The 19519-nt window shown below is 42.2% G+C and overlaps 1 protein-coding gene across 1 annotated transcript in view; it reads left to right on the forward strand.

Annotated features, from left to right (window-relative positions):
* The window catches only part of MYO15A (myosin XVA), a 761224-nt gene that overhangs the window by 688632 nt on the left and 53073 nt on the right, over positions 1-19519 (forward strand). The window contains exons 62-64 of the mRNA XM_069212299.1: positions 4353-4430; positions 5298-5394; positions 10977-11137. Of these exons, the coding sequence (XP_069068400.1) occupies positions 4353-4430; positions 5298-5394; positions 10977-11137 (336 nt within the window). The remainder of the gene's footprint in view (positions 1-4352; positions 4431-5297; positions 5395-10976; positions 11138-19519) is intronic.

Consider the following 19519-nt stretch of genomic DNA (forward strand, 5'->3'; position numbering starts at 1 on the left):
CTACCTATACCTCTCCATGCTGGGATGTACGGTGGCCCTGGCTACAATGCCCACCCCACCCACAGTCACTAAGATTACCTCTGTCCACCCTGATCCCAGCCCTGGGCCAACTTCCACCCACATTCCTACACTAGCAGTCCCATGGGACTGTCCAACTGTGGGGGGCTTTTTGGATCAGACAGCAACCCCTCTTTGGTGTCCAGGCTGTTGACACTCAAAACACTTGCCGGCCTTAGCAAGCTCCTGAAACTTTCCTGCCTTAACAGGATCATAATTCTTCCACTGATGCCCCTTCCCCTTAGAAGTGGCATGGCTCAAGGCTCCCCCACCCTGAGAAGGTTTTTTAGACTCCTTGGACTTTTTGTCATCTTTCCCTTGGTTCCTCCCCTGAGAAGAACCATGCCCTCCCATTTTTCTGATCACCTTCTGGGGGTTTCTGGTTAACTCTGATTCTCAACCAGTCATTTGTGGCCTCCTCAAGCTTTCTTGGGTTGGTCAACCTAGAGTCAACTAGATACTGGTGTAGCTTCTCTTGGTCACTATTAGTTAGTAGATGCTCCCTCATAATCATATTGTAAAGCCCCTCAAAGGTACTTACCTTGTTGCCCTATATCCAGCCCTCTAGTGCATTAACTGAGATGTCCACAAAATCAACCCAGGGTAGCTGTCTTCTGGGTGTCACTAAACTTGAGCCTGTATTACTCTGGGGTCAGACCAAATTTCTTGGTCAAGCACTTTTTCATACTAGGGTAGAAGTCTGTTTCCTCCCCACTAGGGTCAGGGGCCCATCCCTCCCAGATGTTGGGACCAACTCCCTTAGGAGTGAACCCCAATATTGGGGCTTACCCCTTCCCATCTGGAGGGCCCTCTCAATTGCGCCCAGCCATTTATCTATGTCATCCCCCTCTACATAAGCAGGCACACCCCCCTTGGGCAGTCTGGGACAAAGCCCCCCACCTATGGACATCTCAACTTCTCTGTCACTGCTACCATCTCTTTTTTTTCCCTTGCCCACTTTTTCGTCTCCAAACCCAGATGGGCTTCCAGCTCTCTTTCTCTAAGGGACAGGTTCTCTCCTTCTGAATGGGTCCCCTTCCCCAATCTAGCTTTGGGTATGGCCCTGGTGACTGTGTGTAGTGAGGACCTGTCTTCCTCCTCCTCACTAAGGTTCAGATGCCCTCCCTCCCCTGAGTGGTTGGAGCTGGCATCTTCCCCTACTTCTTCCTCCCTGAAGCTTCCTCTGTGTCTACTTCTTGGGCCTCAGCCCAGGCTGTCAGGGTTTTAATCAACACATTCTTCCTGAGGTTAGTGGCTGCAGGCAACCCCCTCTCAGTACACAACCCCCTAAACCTGACTACTTTCACTGTGGGTAGGCTAGCCAGATCAAGCTCCATGGTTCCCTAGTTTTGTGTCACACAAAAACTTTTGCAAAAATTGGAATCAAGAATTTGGAAAAATCACAAAAAATGCAATAATTGAAAATAGTCCACATTAAAAATCAAAAACAATGTTTGCACTAGGACAGTTTAAATGATTTTTTTTTTATTTGCTTTACCTAAAACTGTAGTGTGATATTGAACACAAGTAGTGGATCCCACCACTGAGCACCAAAACTGTTGGAAAGTGGATTACTGATAAGGGCAGGTATATACCTTCACTTAGCAATAGGCCACTAACCCCCACTAGGTCCAATTGGGTCTCAATAAATTAACCCCATCCCCGGCTGTCCACCCTCCACAGCAAGACGATTTTGATCCAAGGTCGTCTGATTACCTTTCCGAGAGCCCCCGGTGAAATCCTGGAAGTTTGGGACACTGGAGGTTTTCAGCGGGATGAACCTACAAGTCAGGCCGGGTCGCAGTTGAGGTAAGCTGGCCTGTCTCACTGCGGTGCGTCGGTCCCTTTATAGAGCTTTTTACAAAAGTTCTCCAATCTTCTAGCTTTTCTTCTAAAAGGTCTTAGAAGGTCTTAGAAGGTTCTTTAGGAGTCCACAACTCGCCCCAAGGTTCCAGAAGCTCTGAATTGCTCCTAGACAGTTAGAACTCCCAGAATGCACCTGGTTAAAATCCAAAAATGACCACTAGTCACTGGTCAGCTGGTCAGTTCCTTCAGGTTTTGATGCAGGGGACTCTGGTTAGCTATTTTTCACCTGTAGCAAACAGAGAGTCCCTTCTTGAACCAGTTGAACCAGTTGAAGCCAGGCAAAGTCGTTTTAGTGGTGAAGCCCAAGTGTGCAGCTGGCGCAGTCCTTCAGAGTGCAGTGTCCAGGTGCAGGTCAGGAGTCCAATAGGGCAGTCCTTCTTCTTGTCTTGTTCCTGGTAGGGATCTGAGGTGTGGGTGCAGCTCTGCCAAATGTGTCCTTACACTTGGAGTTAAACACCTATGGGTGCGCTAACTATGCTGGGGTCCCTAAACCCGCATGCCCTACCATATTCTAGGGACTTATAGGTAGACTGATCCTGCCAATTATAATAAGCCTACTTTGCATATCCACTTTACACAGAGCACTCACCCTGGGACTGGTAAGCAGTACAGGGCACAGCCAAGAGTCGGTAACCACCAGTATCTGTCCAAAACGTTTGGGGGTAACCAGGGCAAAAAGGAAGACTTTCTACAATATTCAAATATATATATACATATATATATAAATAAATATAGATAGATAGATAGATAGATAGATAGATAGATAGATAGATAGATAGATAGATAGATAGATATGTACATGTATATACATACATATATATATAGATACATATATATGAAAGTGTATATATATATGTGTGTGTATATATATAGATATATATGTATATATCTATATATATACACATATATATTTCAGCTCCGTTTCATGAAGATCCCTTGATCCCAGGTGACTCGTTCACCGAAACGCATCAGTTGTTGCTGTACCTACCTGACACTCTCTATGCTGTTATTTGTGGAAACACATCTTGAAACAAGCATAAGAAGTGTGCATCTTCCATGCCGATGGGAATTTGTCGTTTTGGATATATATGGCTGGTTTCTCCGCATTCTCTGATGAGGGAGTGATGGCTGATGATAATCTGTGATTCGATAAGAAGGAGTTCGCAACCCCATCGGAGACCGCCGCTGTTAGAGGCAGAGCAACACAGCAAAGTGTGGAGGACAGCATAGATAGATAGATAGATAGATAGATAGATAGATAGATAGATAGATAGATAGATAGATAGATAGATAACTATTTGAATATACTATACTTATTTTATTTTTTTCAAAAATAAGAGACTGCAAGATGAAACAATAGAAACATATAGCATACAGGAAAACAGGATGCTATAAAAGGTATTGCCACATAAAGGGAAAAAAGGATTTACATCTGAATTCTGGGAAACAGAAAAACAATTAATGAAAAACAAACATGGAAACCCAAGATTAACTCTCTTTGATTAATCTCAAAGTCAATGTACGAAAAATACATAGAAATGTGATCTCCTAGCCCCTTACATAACCAGTTTCAATATGTTTCCCTTCATGTTGCTCTCTAGATACTTCTTGTGGCTGAAAGAACAAGGGTTCCTTGTCGGCTCATCCCCAAGCTAAATGCATGGGCATATTCTTTTCCTAGAGGCTGAAGCTGGAGATGAAGGAGCCTGCGATTCAAAGAGTCATAGACTCCAGTGAATCCTGACAACCTGGCCGTACTACAGTCTCTCTGAGGCTGGAAATTCTAGGCATATGGTTTCAGGACCAGCCTTCTAATGGCTCAATTCTTCAGCGTGACTGATCAGTCCTAGGCAGACACTAACTGCCCACACACTCTCGTAACTCTTTGGTGTTATGTGGCTAGGCAAAGGCTTGCAATGGAAGACACCCAGTGCTTTCTAAATCAACAGCTGACCAGAGCGAGGTCAGGTAATGTGGGAAAAGGTGAATGCACAGGAACCATCAGGTTGACATTGCCTACTCCTGCTGCAGGTAAGCCCCACTAATGACTTGTAGAGCATTTTTCTCATTAGCAGCCCCTTACACCTGATTAAATGTATTTTCTTATAGGCCTTTGATAAGTACATTTTGTCTGCAAAATATAGTTTTTAATGTAGTCATTTTTGTCCAATGGAATGCTGTTAGGGTTTTGCTAACCATGTTCTGTCTTCAGAATGCTTTTAGTCTTTGATAACCCTTATTTGTTTAGTGAACATGGAAATGCATTGATAACAGTGTTTTTGACAGCAGCGCTCTTTTAGGTTTTTTTCTCTGTGCCTTCTGCGATAGTGGGCCAACCTTATACCTATATATATATAGTTGGTGGCGCTATGAATAAAATATAGCACAAATTGTAGGATATTTTCTAACAACCTTTCTATCACCAACAGGCGGGTAGGAGCGCCAAGAGACAACTATTCCTTCTGCCAGGGGGAATTGAGAGGCACCTGAAGATTAAAACATGCTCGGTGAGTAAAAGCAGCTCAGACTGAAGTGAGTCTGATTCCTTTTCTCTCTTCTCTCTCCTAAATTCTCCATGATCCTGACCTTAGAATCAGACATTTTCAACAATGATCTAGAAGCTCTTATAAGTAGGTGTCTTCCACGTAAGAAAGCACTGTAATGCAGAACATGAATGAGTGACCTACAACATTCATGGAATTGGAGGGGCCCAAAAATCTAATAAAAGTAGATACATTTGCAAAAAATAGGTAAGTCAGGAAAAAGGTTAGAGTTTTGCCCATCAGGAAAGAGTTACTCTCATAAACCAGCAAGTAGAAACAGGGATATTCGTGTGCATGAGGTAATGACTACAGGAATTACAGAGCTATGTTAGGCTTCATGTGCATCATTAGTTTGTACAGGGGAAGCTAGCCACATGGCTCAGGGGATGTTTCTGTAGGTGGGATTGGCCACAAGTGGCAGTGGTCCTAAAATAGGGCACAAACAGATAGTAGTTGTGAACGTCCCTCATTAGATTCAGCCGCTGGCTCCCTTAAACTAGTAGCTGGCTGGTAGGGGCTATACCCATGGCTGGAGACTTCCTGCACAAGTAGAACTTTCAGTGAGCCACATTTACCCCATTCACTTTCCTACCTTTCCATATCTCACTGCTAAAGTTATAGTGCAATCTATGCCAGCATTAGTAGCTTCTCAATGCCTGGAAGATAACTCAAGATACAGCCAGAGAAATCCATGCTGGAGTAGTGTGCCTGTGTGGCTATTCCCACCCAGAGCTGCAAAAGGCAGTGAGCTATAGTTTGATGGTCCTGGTCTGCTTAGATACAAGAGGCAATTTCTCCACAGACCCATTCTCATTTTTTCTCTCCCATCAGGTGGCTTTCGATGTGATGGAAGAGATATGCAATGAGATGGCACTCAATAAAACAGAAGCCTATGAAGAATATGCCATTTTTTCTGTCACCAACAGAGGTAGGTTCCCAGACTGTAAACTATTTGCCGACCAGGCATATATAAGAATCGTGATTTAGTAGGTGAAATGTGATGTATTGATGCCATTGTGCTTTCCAGTTGCATTTGGTACCACTGTATCACTTATTATACAAAGAGGGAAGAACAAGCATAGTAACAGGAAAAGATTTCTATTCATAGTGTAAAAGTGACAGAAAAGGTCTAGAGACCCTTCTAGGCAATGGTAGTTAAGCTTGACTACTCAATTCAATATGACCCACAATTACTTTGTAAATGCTCCCAGTTTTCTATGTTAAAGCAGAGATAGAAGCACATCAAGTGTGCTATTTTTTGCGTAGATTTGTGGTCGAGTAAACGGTGTCCAGGCTTGTTGTGAAAAGAGAAAGGGCATTTATGGTAGACGTATTTTCACAAAACTGATTGGTGTGTCCCTTTTGTGCCCCTATTTATTAGCAACAAAACAATTAAAATGTCCAGTCCCAAATAATTTAAAACCTTCAGACATCTTCAATAGACTTTAAAGGTAAGACAGCATAGATAAATTCAATGAACACCATCCGTAAGAACTAAAATATTGCAATTTAATAAGGCAAACTAATGCAATACAATCCTTTTCGTCATCAAAATATTAGTCTTTCAGCATCATTTCTGCTAGTGTACTGATGGCATTTCCAGCAACATATACTCCACACCGATTTTATTCATTAACTAATTAATTAAAAGAAAGTAATTTCTATTCCTGCACAGTTGCTAATAGATGTTGATGAAGGAACGATTCATAGGTGTATTCTATGGCCAGTCCTGACAAGGACATTTTTGATGGATCCAAGCATGGTGGAAGAAACTAAGGGCCATATTTAAGAGCCCCTAGTGCCATTCCAGTGCCGCAATAGCGTCATTTTTTTATGCTAATGTGGCGTTAGAAGGCCAAAAACGCAGTACCAGATTTACAGAGTGGCCCAATGCATGCATTGCGACACTTTGTAACCCTTTGCGCTACATTGTGCCTGCTCAGAGCAGGCGGTAAAAGGAGTCTTCCATTGGTCACAATGGTCTCTGGGTGCTTTGAAGGATTAGCGTCCGAATTTCTTATGCTAATCCTGCAAAGTGCTGAACTAGCGTCAAAAATTCTGACGCTAGTCTCCTAATTACCGCAATGGTGCGCCGAATATTAAATATGGTGCATACATGGTGGCGTTAGGGGGATGCTAAGGGGCACAAGAATTCTTAAATATGCCCATGAGTGAAAACACATAGCATAAGATTGAGGTGTCAGTGGTAGCTCCTCCTTAGTCTGATAATTCAGTAATTTCAGTTCCACTTCACCGGTAATTCTTCCTTTTGGCCTTGAATTTTACCCAGAGAGTACAGTTGCATTCAGCTGCTGACATCTCTGGGTGAAACTAAACAGATTCCAGTGCATAACTGCCATTACCAGCCACTTTGGAATTAAGTGGCCTTTCAGCTAGTTCCTGATAGCAATGTTGTAGTGACACTGTTCAACCAGTAAACTACTGAGTAATCCCTCTTAAGATAAATGCTAAAGCTTTATTTGTAAGACTTTCCAAGATAGTCAGAAGTATTTATTACTAAATTGGTCCTGGGTCATTTTGGTGATACCCCAGTTGTGTCTGGTCTGCTAGTATAAATATATCAGTCTTGCTGAGTTCCTTCCCACAGTTGAAGGAGGACTGGAGCTGCCAGGGTTGATTTTACCACACCTGTTGCTTGTTTACTAAGCTTGGTTATACTAAACACTTCCATAGTATTGACTTTATTAATGTTGTCACAGACTTTTGAGGTTCCAAACTACATGAGGGGTGATTCTACACAATATATCTTGTGACACATTCAAAGACAGGAGATAATAGTCAAAATTGTGAAGTAGCATAAAACATAATAGAACAGTTGAGAGACATTTATGTGTGCTGCAGTATTTTTGGTATATTTTGATGAATTATTGATGAATACGCACTCTGTTGCACTGTGGAATCCTGAAGGATTAGAGCGAAAACTTGAGTTTAGCGGCATGCAGATGCTATAGAAGTAGCAATGTATAACTCTGCAAGAGCCAAAAAGGCGATGGAAGTTGTTGTTCCTGTGCTTGATCTTTCTGTACATAAAACAAGATTGGTAGCTGTAGCTGCTGAAGAGGAGGATCCATACCAGTTTCTCAGATGTCAAAATGAGATAAATTTACATTAAATTATTGTAAATGGGACTTATTTATATAATCATTGGCTATCCTGAAAATCTGAGATGTATGCAGCCGACCTGTACCTAAGGTGAACTAGCCTGAAAGGTAATACAAATGCTCTGGTAGTAAGGGTGGACATATATTGCCTCACACTCCCTTTGTTGCCTGGTAATCTGTTAATTGTAAGAGTTGATTCAGACACAGGACTAGATTATTTAATGCTTCAGGGAGTGCACACATCCCTCCAAAGGGATACACAGGCCTTGGAAATGTTTACTCAGATACAAGATGTCAATGGAGGTCTAATATATTTTTTCTCTTGTGATTGTCTCTTATGTAATAGGGAGTTTAGTGCACAATGTCCTCTAGTACTTAAGAGCCTTGCTGCTTGTGAGGATCTGTATTTCTTGTGGAAAATTCTGATTCTGGTTTTCAAAGCACTCCTGGTAATGCCTGAGGTCATACTGTCATCATCATGCTTATTTATTTACACCTTCATATGCTAAGCAGATGATTGATTGGTTATATATCTGCCCAGTTTTCTAGTATATTGAAACCAAAATGTTGCTAATTGATTATGCTTTCATCTTGAGAAGGTCTTTCAAAACATTTGTCAGAGTGAAAAGTGAGCCTCTGAAAGTTGTTTTGAAACTCACCCTTTCCCCTGAAAAATGAAACTACCATTTATTAACACCCTACTGCTCTGACCTTGGAGATTCAGATGAAATAAGGCCTTAAGTTGGAAAATTGGCACAGATCAGTGCTTAATTTGTGTTTGCTGTTTCCGGTGCTGAGCACAGGCACTTATTTGTGAGGGCCAGGGCTTATTCTTCTGCCTCAAGCATTTGCTGCGAGCAATAGACACATATGGGAAAGATGGAAGAAGGAAAAACTAAAAAGCGTCATAAAGGGAGAAAGTATAAAGTTGCAGGATGAGCTGAAGGGGCAGGGGTGGTCGTAAATGGATTGAAGAGGCCTGAGATGGCTTCAGGATTACGCTGCCTCAGTATTCAGTGCTGGCAGATTTAATTACAGCAGCCTCATGTTTAAGAGAAGGGCTTTGAGCACCAGCACCTCTTTATTTACAAATTAAGCACTGGCACAGATTGACATAAACCATGAATAGTTCAAATTTCTACTGCTTGAATATATTGTAATTGGGTTATGGTCCAGCTCCAGCTTTCCCAGTGTTATCCTCATGCGGACCTACTCATCTATGAGGCAACTTACTCATCTATGAGGCTTAGGTAATGATGCTGGTAACGCAAATTTAATGGTATGCCGAAAAGGATTTGAATTTAAATTCATCAGTCCAAAGATTATCATGCTTGATAGGAACGTAAAGCAGACCTAGTAAGTATCATAGATTGTAGCAATCTTTATGATTTCCTTATTTTCTCTACGAATGAGTAACCTCAAGCAGAGGTGTTACAGCATATCAAGCATGAGGAGTATAAAAAAGTGCAAACTGTGTGTTGGTAACAGCTTCATAGGAAACATGGCATCTTTTGAACAGTTGCCAATGAGGATATTCAGGATATATTAGTGAGTCCTTTGGATTAAATATGTTGTTGCCATCTATAACACTAGTTTGTGTTGTACAACTATTTTTCAATTCCTGAAGTCTCCATAGTCCATGAGACTATCACAATAATAATGCCATTAATTAAAATCTTAAGGGTGTCGAATTTGGATGATCTCTCTTATTTTCAATGAGAAATAATGCAATCTCATGGACCCTATTTTCATTTATTTTTACAACTTGGGAATCACTGCTTACCTCAGAAAAAGCATGACACTCTACAAGCAGTGGGTAATAAAAATGAAGGATTATAGTTGTTCTGCCCCATAGTTGTAGCTATTGAAATGTTAGAAACAGGCCTGTGATCTTGGACAGGAAAAGTACTTCTCCCTTTACATAAAATATGAGATTGATAATTCACTCCAACTAGAAGGTTTTATAATCCTTCTAAATTTCAATGTAAAAGCCTTTGAACAGTGTTTAGAATAACTTCCTGTTAGGGCTAAAATGATCATGTGCATCCTGCTTTGGTAAGCAGATTTCTAGAAGGGTTCCCATACTGTTCTCAATTGTCTTGGTATGGTAGTCATTACTCATAGCGCAGGGGAAAATTTCAGTAGTCCTCTTTATTAACTGACTATTCACTGTAGCATGGCCTTTGACTGGTTTATTAGACAGAGTTTATGGTGCAAACTTGGGTGTTCCTCGTGGAATTCCCAGCTTTTATGGCTTCCCAAATGGCACCATTTGACACTGCTCTTTTTTATATCAAACCTTTTGTCCTGGAATCTGTACAAGTTAGCCATAAACATCAGTTGTTTTGATATCTTAATTTAGACTGCCTCATTAGATCTTGCTTCATTCCAACTTAATTCCTTTTGGCTTCCTTTGACTCATATTATTTGAATTACTCATCATTTAGGTTAAGTTTGTTTTGGTATGTAACAATTTAAGGTAAATGGGTTAAGGTTTAGGTCAAAGGCTTTAGGCTTAAAGTTTCATACTACTGGTTAGGCGTATTCTTTATTTTACAGGTCTAGGTTTCACCTTTGGAGTTTGGTTTTAACTTAGGTATACACATTTGAGTGCTGGATAAATCATGAAATGGTGGAGGTATTGTATGAGTTTATTCTTAGTGTTTAACTGCCTTTCAGTTGGGGATTAGTGTTACTTCTAGAGATCTAGGTGAGGCAGAGTTTTTAAATGTTCCATTTCAGAAAAGTATAAGAAATAAATACATTTTAGTACAAAGAGTAAACATTGTTTGTAAGAGGTAAATACCTCTATACAATTGAAAAGTAAACTCTGTAGCGAAAGAAAACGTATAATAAAGAAATATGTGAGGAAAATAATGTTTAGTTAAAAGAATAAAATATGTATAGAAGTAGTAAATACATATTTACAATTTAAATGGGAAGTAGAATGTGAAAGAAAAAGAGAGACAGAAGCATAAAACGTGTATAGAATAAGGATATCTTTGATACTGGCCTTTCATCAAATGTTAGAGTTCCATTAAAAAAAATATTATTAAGTAATCGGAAGAAATATTCTCAGGGTCCTGCAGCAAGTGCTGGGGGCCTGCCATAATTATGACAGCTTACAATGTCCAGGGTGGATGTGCCTGACCCACATAAGAGTGAGCTGTAGTAGACTCAGTTAAGGCACATTGGTGTAGAGGCTAGAACCTCCTGCATTCATGAAGAGAAGTATGAAGTGCCATAGTCATGGTGGTCAACTCTTTGGTGAGGTTTGTAGTGCTCTTCAATATAGTAACATTGATGTGTCTTTTCTGCTGTTAGAATTTAAAAAATATATATTTTTATTTCCAGTTGTTTAATTGATGTCAAAATACTTTATTTAAAGGTCAAAATGTCCGTCCTTTGAATAAACGGGAGTACATTCTGGACGTGGCCACAGAAATGGAACAGGTGGATGGAAACTACATGTTCTGGTTTCGTCGAGTAATCTGGGCTCAGCCGCTGAAGTTTGAAAGTGAACTCTTTGTTACCATGCATTATAACCAGGTAATCCCAGTGGCTCTGTGGGCATTTTTTTAAAATAAAGTGCCAACTTAACTATTTGAAAGTAAGTGCATGAAAATGTGAGTGCTTGTATGTGTAGCTTGTGAAAGGTGTTTGCTTAAGTCAAGCATCAACTACATTTTACCTTCCCCTAATTTAGTACTGCTTGCCCGGCACAGTTTATGTTTATGACAGTGACCCTCAACATAGAGCAAAATAAGTTACTTTGGTCCTCCACGTCTTTGATATCCATCATATTTACAATGGATACCAAAGAGTGTGCTTATCCGTTCAGGTTGTGACATGTACCACCTGCCACTGACACCTGCAGTGCAACAACCCAGTAATTTTGTAAAGTCTAATAGGAATACAAGTCATTGCTGAAGACCTTCAATTTCCGTAATAATGTCTAAATGTAAAACTACAAAGAAAGCATGAAATCTATCTTCTCTTTCTCCAATTCACTGAGCTTCCAATCTCATATGTGTAATGTTTGATGTTTTTTCCATTTGTCATCCCTTAAGGTTAGATGGAGCTTCAGGAGCTGGAGCAGCTAGCTGACCAACCAACTCTTTGGCTCTCACTACACTTAAAGGATAAGGACCTGATTTATATATTGGCAGAAAGGGTACTCCAGGCAACAGCGATGGAGTTCTCTCCCCGCCAATACAGTGGTCCGCTCCCCAAATTTAATTGCAGACAAACCATAAGTTTGGCCACAGCAGAGAGTACTCTGTCTCCACAGTGGCCAAACTTCTCCAACGTCCCTGGGAATAAGAGCCACTGGAGAAATTGCTACATGTCCGCCCATCCAATTTAGATGGACAGATCTAGTCATTTTTTACTGTACCTTGCCGCCATGAAAAACCTGGTGGTAAGGAACAGTAAAACTATTCTAATACATCCTTCGCCATGTGAGAAGCCTCCCACGGCAAGGGAAGCATTATTTTTTATTTTAAAAAATAAAATCCCGTTTTGGTATTTTCTTTTTATAAAGAAAAAAATAATATTATTTGCTGCAAAGCTGTGTCTCTGCTTTGATGACAGTTCTTGTTAATGCCTTTATAAGTGACCACCTGTTTAGCAGTCATTTATAAATCTGGCCAGTGAGGTATTCTTAGCTTGGCAGACATAAAGTCCTCTGCCAGGCCATTAGACAATACTCTGCCCGCCAGAATAGAAGTCTGGCCCTCAAACCCAATCCCTGTACACAGGCATCAGATTTATGAGTTGAGTGATAATTACCACCCCTGCAGACATTTTCCCTGATACATTCTGGCAAGTCTAACTTACTGAAATTTATCCAGCAAAAAAAAGTCCCAAAAAACGGGCGAAACAGATGCAATTGGGTGTATTAGAAACTGTTTCCCCGTGTTATGCCTTATTTTTAAGTTGAAAGCTGAGAACGGGAAGTATTTACCACGTCTGGTAAATACCTCACCTTGGGTAATAGTAGTAGGCACATGTGGTAAATACCCACCCTATTCTGCTCAACGTGTAATGAGAGCTTTCATGTTTACACACACACGTGCAATTGCGAAGAGTTGTTAATGGATTACCCCCATGTTCTGCTTTCATCTTGGGCCCTTTTAACAAGTGAAGGGCTAAATTCCGAAACCTGTGTGTACTAGAGTTTACACAAGGATCGGAATTATGAGTTGTGTTGTAATTATCATACTCTCGGATTTGTCTCTTTATAGATTCCGGTGGGTTAAGTCTGCTGAAATGTGTTGGGGGTGGGGGGGTCGAAGTCTGGAAAAAAAGGAATATAAGCCGAATACGGTCTGTTAAAAATCGATTCCACATGTCTCATTTTCAAGTGGTAAATACCTCAACCTGGGATTGTAGTTTTTAACCCTTTTGGTGAATACCCTACTGTATTTTACTCAACTTGTGGGGGAGCCAAGAAAGCAAAACAGACTATTATAAAGAGAAAAAATTGTATTTCATCTAAACGAAATACGTAAACAAAAACTAAAGAAATCCAAATGGGAGACAGTCGAGATGTAAAATATTGAATAGCAAAGAATTCAGTACATAAAAAGTGGTAAAATAAGATGTCCAGAAATCACAAACTCCCGGTGCCATTGATTCATAATAACAACTTAGTTGAAGAACATGGTTCTGAATTGAGCTATAATTATAGATGAAATTCATTTTCAAACTCTTTTATTACAGCTTTTCTTGTCTTTGATCATGTCTTATGTTTCTTTCATTTAATCTTAACACACAACCTGAGACAGGTGAATGCAACTGTGCACTTGAGTACACTACAAGTGCGCATTGTTGGGTGTGTGTGTGTGTATGTGCTCTTGGGCTGTGTAATTTTTCTATAAAAGATAAACTACACGCTATGTGCTTGTGCTAGTGTGGAGGCTGCCAAGCCATCCGTTGCTCCTATTAGCATACCTTACTACCTCAGAAATGTAAAAAGACATACATTTGAATTCCATCGAAACTAGGCTCCAATTTATCATAGGAATGTGATTAACAGATGATAATTTAAAGAGAAAGAAAAACAAGTCATATGTAAAGAATGTTAATTCTCCAGTATTGGATCTTTCATAGATTCACATGCTTGAATCATCCCCGTCGTCGAGGTGGGAGCCTCACGGTAAGTTTAAATACATAAAGCAGTAAGTCAGTAAAAGTAAAACCAGTAGGCCCCAGTAGGCCTCATAGGGTATTTTACAGTCTATCCACTTTGTTTTGTGAAAAGACCCAAACTTCAGTCTCAACTAATCAGGATTCAGCCCCTCCCAAACACTCCCAACAGAGGCTGAATTCCCTCAGATTTTCTACCGCACGTCGTGTGAAGGGAGTCTCCCTGAGCTCTGCTCAGTTTTTTCCTATTTTCTGACTGAGGATTGGTTTTTTCTCTCAGGAAACTTGCTACAGCTCTACTATGTCTGAAAAGACAAAAAAGGGTCCGTTCAGAGATTGTGACACCTGTGGGAAGAAGAGACTGCATGTTGATGACCCCCACAAGAAGTGTATCTACTGCCTTCATCCAGACCACAAGGTGAGAGACTGCAAAATCTGTCGCACCTTTAGTCAAAAAACCCTCAAAGACCGGGAGGGTAGACTTCTCTTATGGCTACAAAAACAGAAAGCCTTAGAGCATCCTTCCTCAGATGACAGCGAAGCATCATCACAGGCTTCTCGCCCTCAAAAAAGAACAGGTGAGAGAAGCAGAGGGTCGGATGAACCACCAAGGAAGGTGCTCAAGAAGACAAGACAAGTCTCTACTGAGACGAAAAAGGATGTTTTTCACTCAGAGACATTTAAACATGGGCCAAAAAAGGTTCATTCAGAACCTACTACGCCGTTACAACGAAAAAGCACCTCAAAAAAGCCATCTCTGTCTCTGTCACCACAAAAAGAGCCAGAAAAACTCTTTTCGGTGAAAAAACATCCGTCGACGACCACCCCGTCGACGACTGTGTCGACGGTAACAGCGACTACGATATCGTCGACGTTCACAACGCCAGCCTCACCAATGATTATGACGTTGTCGCCGTTGTCATCGACGACGATAATTACAGCAAAACTTTTTAAGAAATCTTCGTCGGCAACCACATCGTCGACAGCGGAGGCTTCCTGGGTTCACCAATCAACCAGGGCACTCCCATCTACGAAGCACATCTCAATGAGGTTCAAAAAGGCACTGCCGACGACGGCACCTACACGACCGTCGTCGATAAAGTACCCGGCGACGAAGAGACCATCGACGAAGGCTTCGTTTACAAAGGATCCGTTAGTAAAGACGCCGCCAGCGACGGAGCCGTCGACGAGAGAGCCGTCAACGAGAGACCCGTCGACGACGATGAGACGTTGACGACGGAACCGTCGACGAGAGAACCGTCGACGAGAGTACCGTTGACGAGAGAACCGTCGACGAGGGAACCGTCCAAAAGAGAACCGTCGACGAGAGAACCGCCGACGAGGGAACCGTCGACGATCATATCATCTACAGCATTAACAGTATACAAACCATCCACCTACCTGGATACTTCGCCACACCATTCCTCGTACCATCAGGACGACTCCTCCAGATTCTTACCCCTTTCAATTATTAATATAGGGGACAAGGCGTCTGATATTCTTCCAATGCATACCTCACCAAGTAAAGTGTTGCCATACCCACCACAACATCTTTTAGACGATGAGGACGACGATACATTCTCTCAGAAAGACGGAATGTTTGGGGCAGCTAGTAGCCCGTCGCAACTCAATGTCAAATGCCAAGAGTTTGATGAGGAAGAGGATCAACATTATCAGCCTAGTTATGCCTCAACATCTTATCCACAGACACAACCATCGCCCCTCGCTATGCCTAGCACATTAGTGACAGATCTACAATTTATGTTGCAAGACTACTATAAAAGGTTTCCACCGTCAACTCAGTCCACGCCACCTAGACCTGAGAGCTACCAGACACCTCGGCAAGCTCACACTACTAACCTTTCTGAAACGCCACAGGCTACTATACCTGTAATTAGCCAAACCCAGGAAGCTTGCCCCTCATCAGACGACGAAAGGGAAGAGGGTGAGCTAAGAGATTCGGCGGCTAGTGAATGGGATGATTACCTCGTCCCCACACCATCTCCACCGCCAGCAGGTCCAGTAGATTCTCCTCCAGAGGACATAGGAGGTTTCCATAATTTGATAGAGAGAGCGGCGAAACGGTTTGGCCTTGCAATTGTTTCTCATGAAACCGAATGTTTTTTGTACGACTTTAAAGAGCCATCAAAAAGATCTGTAAGAGCCATACCCATTGTAGATTTCCTATGGCAGGAGGGTTTGAAGGCAATGAAAAACCCGGCAACAGTGCCTTCACAAATGCCAAGACTAGAGAAAAAATATAAGGCCCCAGATGATTCTCCGGCCTGTCTAGTCTCACAGCCGAAACCTGACTCTGTGACATCACAGGCGGCTCAGCGGCGTTCCAAAAACCCCTCCACACCTATTGCGTCTCCCCCAGACAAGGAAGGAAGGAGATTAGACAATATAGGCAAGAAATTCTCCTCTGTGGCCGCAGTCATAGTTAAAGCGGCTAATTCCCTCGCCATCTTGGGAAGGTACGATCGACAGATGTGGGCAGACATGTCTGCTTTTTTAGATTTACTGCCAGAAGACGTCAAGGTGAAAGCAAAAAAGGTCTTGCAGGAGGGAGAAAGGGTCTCTGCAGAAATAATAGACAGCGCAATAGACATTTCTCTCACTGGCTTTAGACAACTAGCTGGTGCAGCAGTCCTGCGCAGACAAGGATGGCTAAAAGCGACTTCATTCACACCAGAAGTCCAGACGCGTGTTCTTGACATGCCTTTTGATGGAGAGAGTTTGTTTGGCAAACACGATGACAACATGTTGCAGGCTATCAAGACGGATACCGATACGGCAAAATCCCTAGGTACCCTGCAATATAAAAAACAACCTTTTCGTGAAGCAAGGGGTAGAGGTAATTACTCCTTTCGAGGTGGATACCAGCAATACAGGTCACAATATCCATCTTCCTCCACAGGATCACAACAGCAATACCATCAGCAACAGCAGCACTATCTTTTGCCTCCGGCCGCAGCTTACAAACACCCAGCTAGAGGAAGAGGAGCTGCCCGAGGAAGAGATACAGGCAGGAAACAATGACCCGCTGATTATCTCAACGCTTCCCCACCAACCAACATCGAGGGTCGGAGGTCGCATCACTTCCTATTTCCCCAACTGGAAGGCTATAACATCGGACAGATGGGTACTCGATGTAGTGGCCAGAGGTCATACTCTGGAATTCACACAAACACCACCAACTGTTCCTCCATCGGGCCTGCCGCCTCCGAGTTTGAACCAACTCCTCAGGGAAGTAAGAATAATGCTGAGAAAAGGAGCAGTAGAACCAGTCCCTTTATCTCAAAAGAACAGGGGATTTTACTCCCGTTTTTTCCTTCTGAAGAAACCCTCAGGAGACTGGCGCCCCATTCTGGACTTGAGAGCCCTAAACAAGTTTCTAAAGAAGCAATCGTTCAGGATGGTAACTCTACAGGATGTCCTGCGTCTGTTAAATACCGGAGATCGGATGGCATCCCTAGACCTCCAGGATGCTTATTTTCATATCCCCATATATTGCAACCATCGCAAATTTCTAAGGTTCAGAGTAGGAAGTATGCACCTTCAATTCCGAGTTCTACCATTCGGCCTCAAGTCAGCCCCCAGAATCTTCACAAAGATGTTAGCTCCGGTAGCAGCACATCTCCGACAGTCAGGGATCCAGGTCTTTCCTTACCTGGACGACTGGCTTATAAAGGCACCCTCAAAATCGCAAGTAACAAATCATATCTCCTATTGCCTTCAATTGTTACACAACCTGGGGTTTGTAGTCAATTATCAAAAATCTCAACTCTACCCCAAACAGGAATTGAGCTTCTTGGGGGCAATTCTGGACACAGTCCACAGCAAAGCGTACCCATCCCACGAGAGGAAACAAAAGTTAACCTCCTTGGCAGAAAGGCTCTCCAGAAAAAAGTCAGTTTCAGTCCGCATCTACAAATCATTGCTCGGAATGATATCTTCATGCATTCCGCTAGTCCCAGATTGCAGGCTCCATATGCGACCCCTGCAAGAACAATTAGACATACAATGGACCCAGGTCAACGGTTCCTTCGAAGACAAGATTCGCATAACGCCTCCAATGAAGAAAATCATGAGGTGGTGGGCGACTCTAACCAATTTGTCAAACGGACTATCTTTTCTTCTACAAACACCGAGTTACATAGTAACAACGGATGCCTCTCTCGAAGGATGGGGTGCACATTGCCAGGACCTGCAAATCAGCAGAATCTGGAGTCAGAAAGAGAGTCAGCTTCACATCAATTATCTAGAACTCAAGGCAATACACTTAGCTCTAAAAGCTTTCTTGCCAAAGATACAAAGTTCAAGCGTCTTAATCAGGACAGACAATACAACCAGCATGTTTTATCTAAACAAGCAAGGAGGCACAAGATCCCTACAACTTTCGCAGCTAGCCCAACAAATTTGGACATGGGCCATCAAGCACAATATTTCACTCAAAGCTTAGCATGTGCCAGGACAAACGAACGTTCTAGCAGACACCCTGAGCAGGACAGTGATTCCTTATCACGAGTGGGAACTAGACCAGAAAACTCTCAACAGCCTTTTTCTATTATGGGGCAAACCGAACTTAGACCTATTTGCCACTCTCGAGAACAAGAAATGCCAGTTCTACGCAAGTTGGCTTCCCCAAAAAGATTTGTGGGGGAATGCGTTTTCGATGAGATGGTCCGGAGTTTATGCCTACGCTTTTCCTCCGATCCCGCTCATTCCGAGAGTCATCAACAAAATGAAGACGGAGGGGTGTCGCCTTCTGCTCATAGCTCCCAGATGGCCCAGACAAGTCTGGTATACGGAGCTCCTCATGCTCTCCGAACGACCACATCTACGACTCAGACAGAGTCCGACTCTTTTAACGATGCACCAGGGACAAGTCAGACACCCAGATCCGTCATCTCTTCATTTGTCAGCTTGGCTCCTGAATACAATGAATACTTGAATCTCAACATTTCCCCGGAGTGTAGAGACATCTTGGCGAAAGCTAGAGCTGACACTACCAACAAAACCTATAAACTTAAATGGAAACGTTTTTGTATATGGTGTGCAGCACAAAATTTACACCCTTTGTCCTCTACTCCGGAACAGATACTTCCATATCTCCTGCTCCTCGCAAAATCAGGGCTTGCATATTCTTCCATTCGAGTACATCCGGCAGCAATCTCCAGATACCGCAGATCTCCAGATAGAGTCTCTTTGTGTTCCACAAGAATTGTCAAACAATTTATGAAGGGCCTTTTTCGGGTCTTCCCGCCAGTTAAAAAGCCTCCACCACTATGGTCCTTGAATGTGGTGTTGATGCAGCTTATGAAAGCTCCTTTTGAGCCGATCCACAAAGCTGACCAAAAATTCATTTAATGGAAAACAGCGTTACTGCTAGCTCTTACTTCAGCTAAAAGAGACAGTGACATTCAGGCTTTCACTGTCAAGCAGCCTTTTCTCCAATTCACAGACTCAGGTGTCATCTTGCGAACAAATCCAAAATACATCCCAAAAGTTCCTTCAACGTTTCACTTAAATGAACCAGTTATCTTAAAAACCTTTTTTCCAAATCCGCAAACAGTAGCGGAAAAAACATTACATTCCCTTGATATTAAAAGATATTTAAAGTTTTATCTACAGAAAACTCAAGCCATCCGCCAGTCGGATCAATTGTTTGTAGCATTCGGAGGAACAAGAAGGGGACACGCGGTGTCTAAACAGACTATAGCAAGATGGATTGGTCTGGCAATTCAATTCTGCCATTCAAAAGCAGCAAAACCGCTC

This window comes from Pleurodeles waltl, chromosome 10 (assembly GCF_031143425.1).
Source record: "Pleurodeles waltl isolate 20211129_DDA chromosome 10, aPleWal1.hap1.20221129, whole genome shotgun sequence".
Lineage (NCBI taxonomy): Eukaryota > Metazoa > Chordata > Amphibia > Caudata > Salamandridae > Pleurodeles > Pleurodeles waltl.